A 12,562-nucleotide genomic window follows, 5' to 3' on the forward strand; every position below is an offset into this window, starting at 1 on the left:
TGGTATGTAGGATTTGGTAGCAGAAAATACTAAAATCTAGTACTATTCCTCTATGCTTTTCTTGTGATTGGTCCCAGTAAAGCAACAACTAGATAGCTGAGGTGTAGAATAACAGAATGAGATGGGCAGGATTGAAGTTTCACACAAAAGAACTGACCACAGATTAGAAAACTTATGCAGAAGATCACTATGTACCAGTTAGGCTGACAAATAGCCCAGCTGAGCCAAGCATAGAAAAGCAATATGAAAACCTTTTTAATTACCCAGATTAGTGTTACTCTTAATGTTCCAACAACTATAAATTTTCTACTCTGCCAAGCACATTTTGTATGTGACATCTAGAAATACTCAGCCATTTACATGTGCTTTCTTTCCAATGGTTCAAACAAGCCCTCAAGAATCCCCATCTTCTACCTTTACTCTTACTGGTGTCAGGATAGAAACTGTTTTAGAAACTGGGCATATTATTTCAAATCCTGTGTGCTGGTCCTGGAGTTTGAACTCAGGGCCTGGTCACTGTCCCTTAACTTTTTTGTTCAAGGCTAGAGGCTCTATCACTTTAACCACAGATGCACTTCCAGCTTTTTCATAGTTAATTGGAGGTGGAGCCTATAGACTTTCATGCCCAGGCTAACTTTGAACCATTATCCTCAGATCTCAACCTCCTGAGTAGCTAGGATTAAAAGTATGAGCCATCAGTATAGGTCTCTAATATGTTTTTTTTTTTTTTTTGTCGGTCATGGGGCTTGAACTCTGGGCCTGGGCACTGTCCCTGTGCTCTTCAGCTCAAGGCCAGCACTCTACTGCTTGAGCCACAGCACCACTTCCAGTTTTCTAGTGCTTTATTGGAGATAAGAGTCTCACGGACTTTCCTGCCCAGGCTGGCTTTGAACCATGATCCTCAGATCTCAGTAGCTAGGATTACAGGCCTGAGTTACCAGTGCCTGGCTAGAGCTCAAATCTTATACTACTACAAGATGCTCAAAAATACTGACATTTATCAAGTGAGCCTGGGATTATTTATGTCTGAATCCAAATGTTCATGTCAGTGCCCTTTGGGTTTTACAAAGGTGATTTTGAAATCCCACTGACTCTGATTTTGTCTGCCCAAAGGTTTTAAGTTTTAGAAATTACAAAAATACATACAGGTAAAATAGCAAGTTAGTAAAGAATACTAAAGCACTAATTAATACCACAATTTTGTATGGAGCTCTGTACTGATACTTTGGGGTTTTACTGTGTATGTTTTTTTAAAATTATTTTTTAAATTGTCTTGAACTATTAAGCGTGCTACTGAATTTCAAGACAGCACTAGTTCACTAGTTATGTTGACGTGAATTTGTGCTCTATGCTAGAATACAAATAACACATTTTTATTTAAAAACGCAGATCAGGTACATAGATTCACAAACTAAGAATAGTGGAGTTTTCAAATGAAGGAGTCCTGCTACTATGATGACAATGTATTAAAAAGAGTGATTTTGGATACTTTTGCCACTGAATCAGCACTATAGCTACTACGTATCTAGCTAGGACTTTAAAAAGTTTTGAGGGAATTGCACTTTAATTTCCAGTTAAAAAAGTAAACATTTTTGAAAAACATAAACAAAATTTTTGACATGGGCATGTGGAATCTTTAACAAATGTATGATGGCTATAGTCAAAATCTTTACCAGGGAACCAACTAATGCTTGAGAATTACAGCATTCATCAACTAGTAAAGAACAATAAAAACAATGTTGTTAACAGGTCAAATGGTACTTAGTAATAGAGGAGGAAAAATTTAGTAAATGTGGGAGCAAGGATATGGTATTAGACTCTGAAGGAAAAAAAAATCAAGAAATGCTAGCCTCAAAGTTAACTGGTTTAAGCCTAAACACAAACTCATAGGTAATTTACAAAAACTACCTTCAAAAGTATCTGGCATATTAAAAAAAGCCTTGGGTTTTAGAGGTAGCATTAAGGTTGGTAAGAACTCTGCCGTGTAACAGGTTTTTGGGGCTAATTTATAATTTGCAACCCCAATTTTCTTACCTCTAAGATGGTGACGTACTCTTATTTCCCTAGATCAAATTAGATAAATTATTAAAATAGAGCAGTATCAAAATAAACCCATAAGAAACTGGGTGTGAAGATGGAGAGAGAAAGTAAGTTATCATCTTTTTCCTACTACCATTCTCTCAGAACCATTAGCACCAACTGCATGTTTTACTAGATATATAGGGGACAGAGTCTATAAGTACTGTATAAGTACTGTTAATTTCTCCAAATGTCTCCTCTTCCTTCCTTCAGCTTTTTAAACAATAAAATCTGGTTAAGTCCATCATCTAGACATTTATTGAAATTTAGTGATATTTTGAGGTAGCTTTGTTCAAAAGAGCTATTTATTTCTAATAAACTTTAGAAACCTTTAATAAAAATTGCAAGTTATAGCAATAAGGCAGAATTCATTGTTTGTCACCATATTACAGAATTTTACAGTTCAGGTTCTGAAGATTTTTTTTTTTTGATTTAGTACTTTGTAACCTGTAATCTACTTATTTTGTAGGCATTGATCAGCAAAATGATACTGTGTCACCTAATTAAAGAGAAAGGACCCTGTGCATTATATAGTAATTAACCATAGAAAAATTTTCCAAAACAAAAGCTAAGAAATGGATTTTATATATAGAGAAACATATGAAATGATAATGGTTAGAAAATCAATCACATTTCATCTTAAACTCCAAATCCATAATTTCTAAGTAGATACATTATTCTATTGAACTAGCACATTCAAAGACTACAAAGACTGTGCACCAGTCAACTTTCATCTTTACAATAAAGGTGTTCAATCGTAAGTCAGGACTCATAGTTGATCATTAGTGGAACATTCTCTGTATTCTGCTTATAATGACAAAGCAAAAGAAATTCTACAAAACTATTAAGGTCTTTGGGAAGCATAGTCTTAGTTTAGAAGAATCTGGCCTTCTGGATATTTTCTTCATGCCACAGTGAGAGTTGTTACTTGAGTCACAATTGTCTCAGATAAGCAAGGCCTAAAAATAAAGGCAAAAACATAAAGCAGCCTGATGGATGGATTAGCAAATATTTATTTTTCATATAAATAGTTGGAGACAGTTCTAAAGCTGCTTTCACTTAGTTTTCAAGCATCTGCATATTAAATGCTTTTCTTGTTACAATATGGACAAGTAAAAGTAATAGAGATAATTCTGTGAGTATGAATAGGCAAAATATTCAAAGTAGAGGTAAGGACAAAACTCATTAATTTAGTTCAATACAGACTTACTATAGGTCTTAACTACTACTCTATCAAATGTCAAAATTGAAAATAAAAAGGCATGTTGCTACGTGCAGTTGTGGATGCCTGTAATCGCAGCTGTGTGGGAGGAGATGTGAGGAACATGATTTCAGTCCCATTCAGGGAAGAACCAAGTTCAGCACACCTTATTACAAAATACATCTTATCTCAAAAACAAACTTGGCATAGTAGTACATGCCTATACTTCAAGCTACAGAGGAGATGGATGTAGGAGGACTATAGTTTAAGGTTTTTCTGGAACAAAAGCAAGAGACCATATATGAAAAATAAATAAAGCAAAAAAGATCTGGAAATGTGGCTTAGGTGATATGCTTGCTGGCAAGGACAGGGACTTGAGTTCAAATGTCACTACCACCAATTAAAAAAAATGTTAGCTACTTACATGTTAGACTGAACTTTAGTCAAATCTAAGTTGGACAATGACCTAATAGTAAATTTATTTTAGTGGAATATTATTTTCATATGTATTTCTAGACCTAGACTTATAACTAAGACAGAAGAATAAGTTTAATTAAAAAAAACACAAAACTTTTATGTGAATGAAATTTTGTGCTACTATACTGAGACTGTTACCAATATTTTTTTACCCACTTATAAAAAACTAGTTCTCAGATTCTGCATACAGACAGCTTTATGTAAAATATATAAACATTTGTCCAAATTGGTACACAGATTGCATAAATATGGCAATTAAGATTGCATTTACAGATTGCACGTACAATGTTGTGCAAATTATCACAATATTACAATTTCAAAAGTTATTTAAATTGGTATCCAAATAATTAGTGAAAAAATACCCATGCAGAATTTAAATATCCTAGAACAAAATTTAAAATGTCTTCATTAAAAGTTCACACATTTAAAATAGTTTTATTCATTTTATTTGTATATGTCAAAATACATTTTTATTTCCAAAATAGTGGGTTTTGCAACTAGTTTCATGCAGAAACAAGGTCTGCTCAATACTACCAATAAAATCAATATAGCACAGTAGCTGTTCAGTTTTAGATACAAAGAATAAATAACCTAAATACAAAACACTAAAATATTAGAAACATGTATTTAATCATTCTTCACAGGCATCCAAACTTCACAAATATAAACCACAGCATGCCTTACTGTTGTGCAACCAGAACATGTTGCCGTCACTCAAACTGATCAGTTATCTGTATATTTCACCTCCACATGAGACCATGGAAACTCTATATTCAGACCCACCATTCATACAGTTCAAATATAACCAAAAATAGATTCCCCACAACTATCCTTGTACCTTTAAAATCAAGAATCCTGAGCTTGGTAGTAAGAGCATAACCTTATATCTTCATAAAACCAATCAAGAAAGAGGACTGAAATCCTGCTTACCAAAACACCCTTCCCCAACCCCAAAATAATCTAAAATAGGCAGTAGGACACAATGACCTTTTAAAATGAAGGGGTACAAATTCACATTTAATAAAGTATACAATACACTCAATAATACAGTTAGCTACTATAAGCTTTACAATGTACAATTTATTCAAATGGCGGAACTGTTCAGTGGTTAAGGAGACAGTTATGTGCCAAAAAGATGTAGTATTTTTTGCATGGTTTAATGAAAATATAAAAGCTATTTTGTCCAAATAAAAGCCATCTTTGCTATATACTTAGTTTTGCTTTTTTTTCTTTCTCATTTATAAAAAGGCCATTGAATGTATAAAATGGTCTGAACATGATGGTGGTATCAAAGTCAATGCCTCTTCATATGGCAATAACAGTGCATTTAACATTAACTCACGGGTTAGGTCTGCAAATGATTTCATAGCATTACTTTGGCTAGCACAACAGTTTTAGACAGCACTCAGATAAATATAGGTATGTGAAATGTGAAGCAATTATCTTATGCAACTTTAATTATGTTTGAATACTATCAGATAAAAACAAAATAAAAGTACAAGTCCTTTACAGTAGAAAATTTTGTAAAGCTAGGGCTCCATATAATGTGTAACTTTTAAAGTTGTTGTATCATATTGTTAGCAAATTTGTTTTTAACACTATCACGGAGTAGCCTACTTTGCATTAACAGACATTTGAAATAAGAAAATAGTCAAGCATGCCATGTGGTGGTCTAAAAAATCAAAACAATACACTTATTTATATATACAGCATCACTCAGTACCTGCTAAAAATAAATGTGAAAGTTACAGAATCTAGTATCTTATACTACAATTAAAAAAAAACAACAAAAACGAAAGGTGACCAATGAAGACAGAAAACAGGTCTTAAAAGATCTAATCACAACTGACTTTAAAGCATTCATATAAGAAATAAATGCATATTGCACAAACAGTGAAAGCAAATGTTCCACCAAGCAATTCAGGTTCAGGTGGGAGACAATACATTAGCATAATACATGACAATTACCTCAGAAGAGGAAGTTTTTTCAGTTAAGTGAGAAAGCTGTGAATACATAGAAGACTCTGCCACATGAAGAGTTAGAAAGAAAAAAATACAAACACAAACTTAGATGTAAAGAAAAAAAATTAAATATTGAAAAACTGGAAACTGTGGCACATCAAAAAATGCTGAATAACTGTCTTCTGTGAGAGCTCAAAGTTTCTGTTGACACAAAAGTATCTATGTACAACTAAGGCTTACTGGTTAAATATCGGAGGCATACCTGGCCTTGAACACTTTCCTTATATGCTGGAGCTGTAAACAAGTTTTCTCAGTCATTAAAAAAAAATCTCAGCAGCTGCATTTACATGAAACAATGGTCTTGATAACGAAACAAAACAAAAATCCCAGAAATTAAACAAACAAAAATCCTAGATAAGAGGGCATTTGGCAGGATATCCGAAAATGACAGTCTCCAAGGATTCTTCTCAGGCTTCCAGTGACTGCCAATTATGGTCCACTGGGTAACTAGTATGTGCAATTCCTGCTGCTCTGTTTTTGCTTTTGTTTTTTAACTCTACTTGGAAAGTTTGCTTATAACTCTGATCAAGGCCCCATTTTCATCCTTTAGCCTCTGGTTGTCTGCTTTTAGGTCTGGTAACATCTACATGGGGAAAACAGAAGAACAAAAGTTGCAATAGAAAGATAAAACATTCTTAACAAATGTTATCACCTAAAATGTTCAATCTTTGTCAGTTATATGTATTTCTAATTTCTAAAACAAGGATCATGAAGGAAAAAAAATACTGCGAAGCTTATTAGTTTGATAATGGAATGAAATGTTTATTCTATCAAAGTTATCTACTGAAATGTAGTACTATATCACTTGATTATGACTAAGAAGCACACTGTATTAGTGCAGCCAAGAAAATGAAGCCTGCTTTTGTTAGGATAGGTACTTAAAGTGAATTCCTTTGAACGTTCCTGTTAATACCTAAACCAAAGTCTTTTTATTTATGCTAGTTAAAACCATAACACTGTTGTTCTACAAGAAAATCAGTCTATTTAGGAAAGTTTTGAGGGAGTTAGGCTTGTTTTAAATTATTAAAATTTCTTAAGCTTAAGTACCTAGTACAATGTCTGTTCCAAGACACGTGCTTATTAAAAATAATTTTTATCAGAATAGTATAAAGGAAATTTTAAATTATAGTAAAACATGTATCCAAGAAAACAATCATGCACAAAACAAGTATCTGAAGCAAAGAGAAAAGCACCTATCTTTGCAACACTGAAATTCAATTTTACAGACAAACTGAAGGAATGAAAATGCTACAAATTAAATTAATTTTCTACTAAGAATAATTATATAAGCTTCCATTTATTATTTAGCTTTGCCAGGTCAAATAATAAATGGAATAGTTTATATTTGAGACATGAAATAGTATATTCCAAAATCTTCTCACAATTACTAATTATATAAACTAAAACTTCTACTTGAAAAACTACCTTAAGCCACGTCTTTAGGAAGTTTTTTATTTTATATAGAAACAATTAATTCTTATTTGTGTTCAGAATGTTTAAATGTAAAATATACTAACTTGAATTTACACATTAAGGTATCTGTAACAAAGAACTAAATGAACATAACTTCAGATGGTTCTAAGTGAATGTTATTTTCAAATAGATGATATAGGCTTAATTTGGTTTTAAAATATATTAATTACTTGTTAATTATATGCTACTTTTTTTGCATTCCACTTTCTTTCTAATAAAGGACTATAAACATTAGACATATTTTAATCCCAAAACATTTTTAGCACAAGTCTTTAAATTCCTAAATCTTTCTTTCCCTGGTCTTACACTGTAAGTTACAATATGTTATTAGTGATACTTTAAAAAAATTCTGAGAAGCCATGCATAATTAAGGAGTTATATGATAAACTTCAGACACATGGTATTAATTTGTAAAAATGTGCTTTTACAAAAAACACACTAAAATAAAAACACCTGCCTGGCTCTACCAAGAAGAAATGATGAAACTATAATTTACAGGCTCACAGAATGCGGTTGCCTACAGAACCCTGAGCGCTTGGCTACCACTCTTGTCAAGGCCCTATTCTCAGTCAGCAGTCTTTCATTTAACTCTCTCAGACTCTGAATCTGCTTTATTTGGTGCAGGTTCTGTAGGAATCAGAACATAAAGACATAAAAATAAAAAAAAAAAAGAAAATGAAGAGTACAGTCAGAAAATAAAGAATTACAAGGTAGTGAATAAAAAGGAGCATTCCAAAAGATTTAGAAAGGTAAACAATGTATTACTAAAATTCCATTTCAAACTGAACATACAAGCAAATAAAATCCAAAAGACTTGCCGCTACTTTTCAAAGCCTCTCAATAATAATGGTCTAACATTATGAACTAAATAATTCAATAGAACATTTAAATATTGAATTTTAGAATGTTGTACTATGTCCTAAGAGGACAATTTATTTAAGGCAATGTGGTAACAGGCCTTTAATTAGCTGATCTTTTTCTGTTTTTCCTGCAGAGTGGTCAAAATTCTAAACAAATATTTTCACAGAGAATGAATTTAATACATCTTTGCTTGTCCCTTCTTCTAATATACTTTATTTCCACAGAAGAATTTTTTTCATCTCCTTGTATTTATTTATTTTTGTTCGGTCATGGGGCTTGAACTCTGGGCCTGGGAACTGTCTCTCAGCAATTCAGCTCAAAGACAGCACTCTACCTCTTGAGCCACAGCGCCATTTCCGGTTTTCTGGTGGTTTATTGAAGATCAGAGTCTCACAGACTTTCCTGCCCAGGCTGGATTTGAACCGCAATCCTCTGATCTCAGCCTCTGAGCCACTAGCGCCCAGCCATGATTTATTTTTAAAGAAACATAAAAGTATACTTAGACATAAAGAGCTTCACAAAACCTTTCCTCTTATAGTTATTATCTAATTTTTATACCTGAATATCGAAAGTGTTATACATTTAGATTGTCAAAATGATTTGGGTTTTACATCTTCTTCTAGCTCACTACAACCTGGATTTAGAAAGAAAGAGAAGCAAAAGATATACATAACTCACTAATTGGGTAATTAGCTCTTTGAACAATATAAACATTTATACTTGTATAACATTTAGATCCATAAGCAGTACTATTTCTCACATGATCTACTTACTTTGAGCTCTTCTTCCATTTCAGATATTCTTCTTTCTAGAGCTCTTCGTTCCTAGATCAATTTAAGGTACCATTAATGACATAATGATTTCAGTTTCAATTTTTTCTCTATATTGTGAAATAGTGACACTTTAGAATCAATGATAAAATCAGGAGCAGTGTATAGAAAAATGTGATGCCAGTGATGTGAAAGAGCTTTCCAAAATGAGAAAATATGAAGATCTTTATTTTTTATTACTCTTCATGAGCTCTTTTTTTAAAGCTCTAACTTTCTGGTGAGATGCTACATAATGTGTTTAATCATTTTTTTGTTGTTCATATAAAGTATAGGCAACCAATCTCCAAGACTGAAGACTGTATAAGAAAGGAAAAAAAAAAAACTCACACAAAGATGCAATTATACTACTGTGATAGAAGCAGAAAAGCAAAAGCAAAGGTGCCTAGGATATGTGTACTTTGCAAATCTAACCACTTTGTCCTCTAACCACAATGTTTACTGGCCATTATTTTATCCACTTGCTTTTATAGTTTTGTATATAGGTTGATACTGTGTGTAGCATTAATGCGGTGATCTAATGGAGTAGCAACTCTAGCATAACTCATTTCAGAGTGACAGGCAAAGCCAACATACAATATATTATTGCAGTGTACTGTTTTATTTCCTTTATCAAATAAGCATTCTATGGTGTTATGCCAAAAGCAAGCAGCAGTAATTGATGAACTGTAAAACTGGTTAGGTCATACCGCCCAGAAGATACTGACTCTTGCCGGTCACCTTTCAGATACAAACCATTTACATTTAGTTTAATGACACTGAAACTTTTCCCAAGACATTCTCAGATTAATAATTCATGTTGATTTTTAGTAATGCAGTACATTTACTGTAAATGTAAATATCTATTGTTTTTGAAATATGTAACTTTAAGAAAAAGATAGCATCCTACTCATAGCCTTACAAGTGCTATATAGAATCTAAAAATCACATGGTTCAAGATTTCAAGTCAAAATTTACTTTCTCTATATAGACCTTTCTCCTAGATAATAACACATAAAAATTTCATATGAGCAATTACATTTTTGAAAATACTAGCATAAGGGAAAAATTTAATCCTCAAAATTTGTCAAATATTGCCAGGTGCTGGTGGCTCACGCCTGTAATCCTAGCTATTCAGGAGGCTGAGATCTGAGGATCAAGGTTCAAAGTCAGCCCAGACAGGAAAGTCCATGAGACCCTTATCTCCAATAAACCACTGAGAAAATAGGAAGTGGCGTTGTGGCTCAAGTGGTAGAGCTAGTGCCTAGAGCTGAAGAGCTGAGGGACAGCACCCAGGCCCAGAGTTCAAGCCTCGCAACCAACAACAAACCTCCTAAAACTTTGTCAAATATCAGAAATAGAATTTTGGTTGAGAGATAATTTACCCAAGTCTCAATTTTATTAGCTGTTTTCAAGGTTTTAAAAGTAGTAGAGTAAGAAAAGAATTCTATTCTCAACTGCTTAATTTTATAGGCTCAAACATACAGTTATAAAATTATAGGCCATTACCTGTGTTGGGTAAATGTATTACATTAAAAACATTAAAAAATATGGTTAAGAGAAAATGCATACAAATTGCTCAGCCCAGTGTTTATCTGATATACACAAAATGCTGAATACATGTTAGCAGTTCTCAATACTACAAATATCAATGTTTGTTAAATTGAGAGTAGATGAGCTACTTTGTAATTTACCTGCATCTGACAAGCAGAAAAAGGAGGTGAGGTGAAATGTGAGAATATTAACGAGTGAATCACAAGGATGGATACCAAAGTATCAATAATCTCTGTTTGATAAGATTGATAAAGATAAAAATAAAGATAATATATTTGATTCTTATGCTAAGATTAGGTTTTTGTGACCAAAATATACTACTTTCCTAAGAAATAGAAACTATTCTCGAGTATGATTGTGTAACAAATACAAATATTCTGATTGTGTATTTTGTTCTCTTTCATATCAACCATTAATGAGTAGAGAATTAATCTAATCACTTCTGCATAAATTATCAAAATTCAAAAGGTTATATAAAACTATATGGTAATATAAATATATAATAACTATCTATTACATTTAAAATATAAGTGATTCTGTATTTTTAGTGATTACGAGTTATAAAATTTTTTTCTTCCTTTTTTGAGATCACAATTTTGCTATGTAGCACAACAGTGTGATCTTGAGTTCTACAATACAAGTCAGGCTGTCCTCCTGATTCAATCTTCTGAAGACGAGCATTACAGGTATGTACCACCATACCCAACTAGTTGTATCAATTAAAAAAAAATGACCATAGAACTTAATTTTAAAAAGTTTCAGAATGCTAAAAGGATAGTGTTTTTACGATATAATTTAGTACATGATAGACATTAATAAATTATGTTTAAATTTGTACTTGTTTTTCATTTTTTTTTGTGTAAAAGGCAAACTGGTAATTTTCAAAATGGAATAGAAAAAAAGTTTTCAATATTACCTTGATGTCATAGCTACCAGATATAATTTTTTCTTTGACAAAACCTCTACAATGAGGCTTAGATCAACTGCACTGCAGACTTGCAAACATTCTACAGGCACATTTCCTTTTTTGTGTGTGCTGTCCTGGGGCCTGGGCACTGTCCCTGAGCCTTTTTCTTTTTATTAAACCATGATCTTTGTATCTCCTAGATTTACAATCTGTGGAAGTAGTTGGGTGCTGGTGGTTCACACCTGCAGTCCTAGCTCCCTAAATGGGCTAAGATCTGAGAAGGATGATTAAAAGCCAGCCTGAGCAGGACACTTTGTGAGATTTTTTATTTCCAGTTAATCACTAAAGAGCTAAAAGTACAGCTGTGGCTCAAGTGGTAGAGTTCTAGCCTGGAGTATTTTACCCCAGGCCCTGAGTTCAAGCCCCAAGCCCAGCTCACGTGCGCACCCCCCCCCCCCCCACAAATGGAAGTATTTAAAATTTGAGAACTGAAGTAAATGTACACAATTAAAATATTTTAATAAATATACATATATTTATAAAAAAGTATTAAATATTACTATAGAATACATAATTTCAGTACACATGATTTAAAAAATTCTCTAAAATACAGAAATACAATACATTAACTCTTAGGGCCATTTCCTATCTAGAGAGACAAATTAGACTTAATTAAAACTGTCATCTATAAAAACAGAATACAAGAAACCCACCACTGCTTATACAAAAAATAACAGTTAATAAAATGGAATACTTACCCTTTTTTCCATTTCCAATAGTGACCTATCAGCAAATCTTTCTTGTCTCTGCAATAAGGTAAGAAATTACAAAATGGGATGTAAGTGCAATGAAGATGGGAAAAGTAACTTTCTTTAATGGGTATTAAAAGAAATCAAAATATTCAGGTGGTATAATACACATTCAAGTGTATAATAGGTTTGAATAAAGGAAAGAAAAAATGATGGACTTTGAATTTAGTAGATTTAAAATTGTCAAATATCTGAGAAAAAATTTATCAAATGACATGTCTTTCAAAAGCAGATTTGCTAAATAACCAGTTTTACTAATTCACAAAGAGTGTTATTTGCCAAAAAAAAAATTTTTTTTTTGGTCAGTCGTGGGGCCTGAACTCTGGGCCTGGGCGCTGTCCCTCAGCTCTTCAGCTCAAGGCTAGCACTCTAC

The 12,562-nt window shown here is 32.7% G+C and overlaps 1 protein-coding gene across 3 annotated transcripts in view; it reads right to left on the reverse strand.

Moving 5' to 3' along the window:
• Window positions 1-3,072: 3,072 nt before the first annotated feature.
• The window catches only part of LOC138813401 (protein phosphatase 1 regulatory subunit 12A), a 111,110-nt gene continuing 101,620 nt past the window's right edge, over window positions 3,073-12,562 (reverse strand). For 2 of the 3 annotated variants that reach the window (XM_070001798.1, XM_070001796.1), the window contains 3 exons: window positions 12,139-12,186; window positions 8,887-8,937; window positions 3,073-6,362 (listed from right to left, as the gene is read on the reverse strand). In XM_070001798.1, coding sequence (XP_069857899.1) covers window positions 6,276-6,362; window positions 8,887-8,937; window positions 12,139-12,186 — 186 coding nt within the window. In that variant the 3' untranslated portion in view covers window positions 3,073-6,275. Of the gene's footprint in view, window positions 6,363-8,886; window positions 8,938-9,629; window positions 9,661-12,138; window positions 12,187-12,562 lie in introns of all 3 variants that reach the window. The other variant, XM_070001797.1, reaches the window with a different exon arrangement.

Source organism: Dipodomys merriami, unplaced genomic scaffold (assembly GCF_024711535.1).
Source record: "Dipodomys merriami isolate MVZ:Mamm:240054 unplaced genomic scaffold, mDipMer1.0.p SCAF_598, whole genome shotgun sequence".
Lineage (NCBI taxonomy): Eukaryota > Metazoa > Chordata > Mammalia > Rodentia > Heteromyidae > Dipodomys > Dipodomys merriami.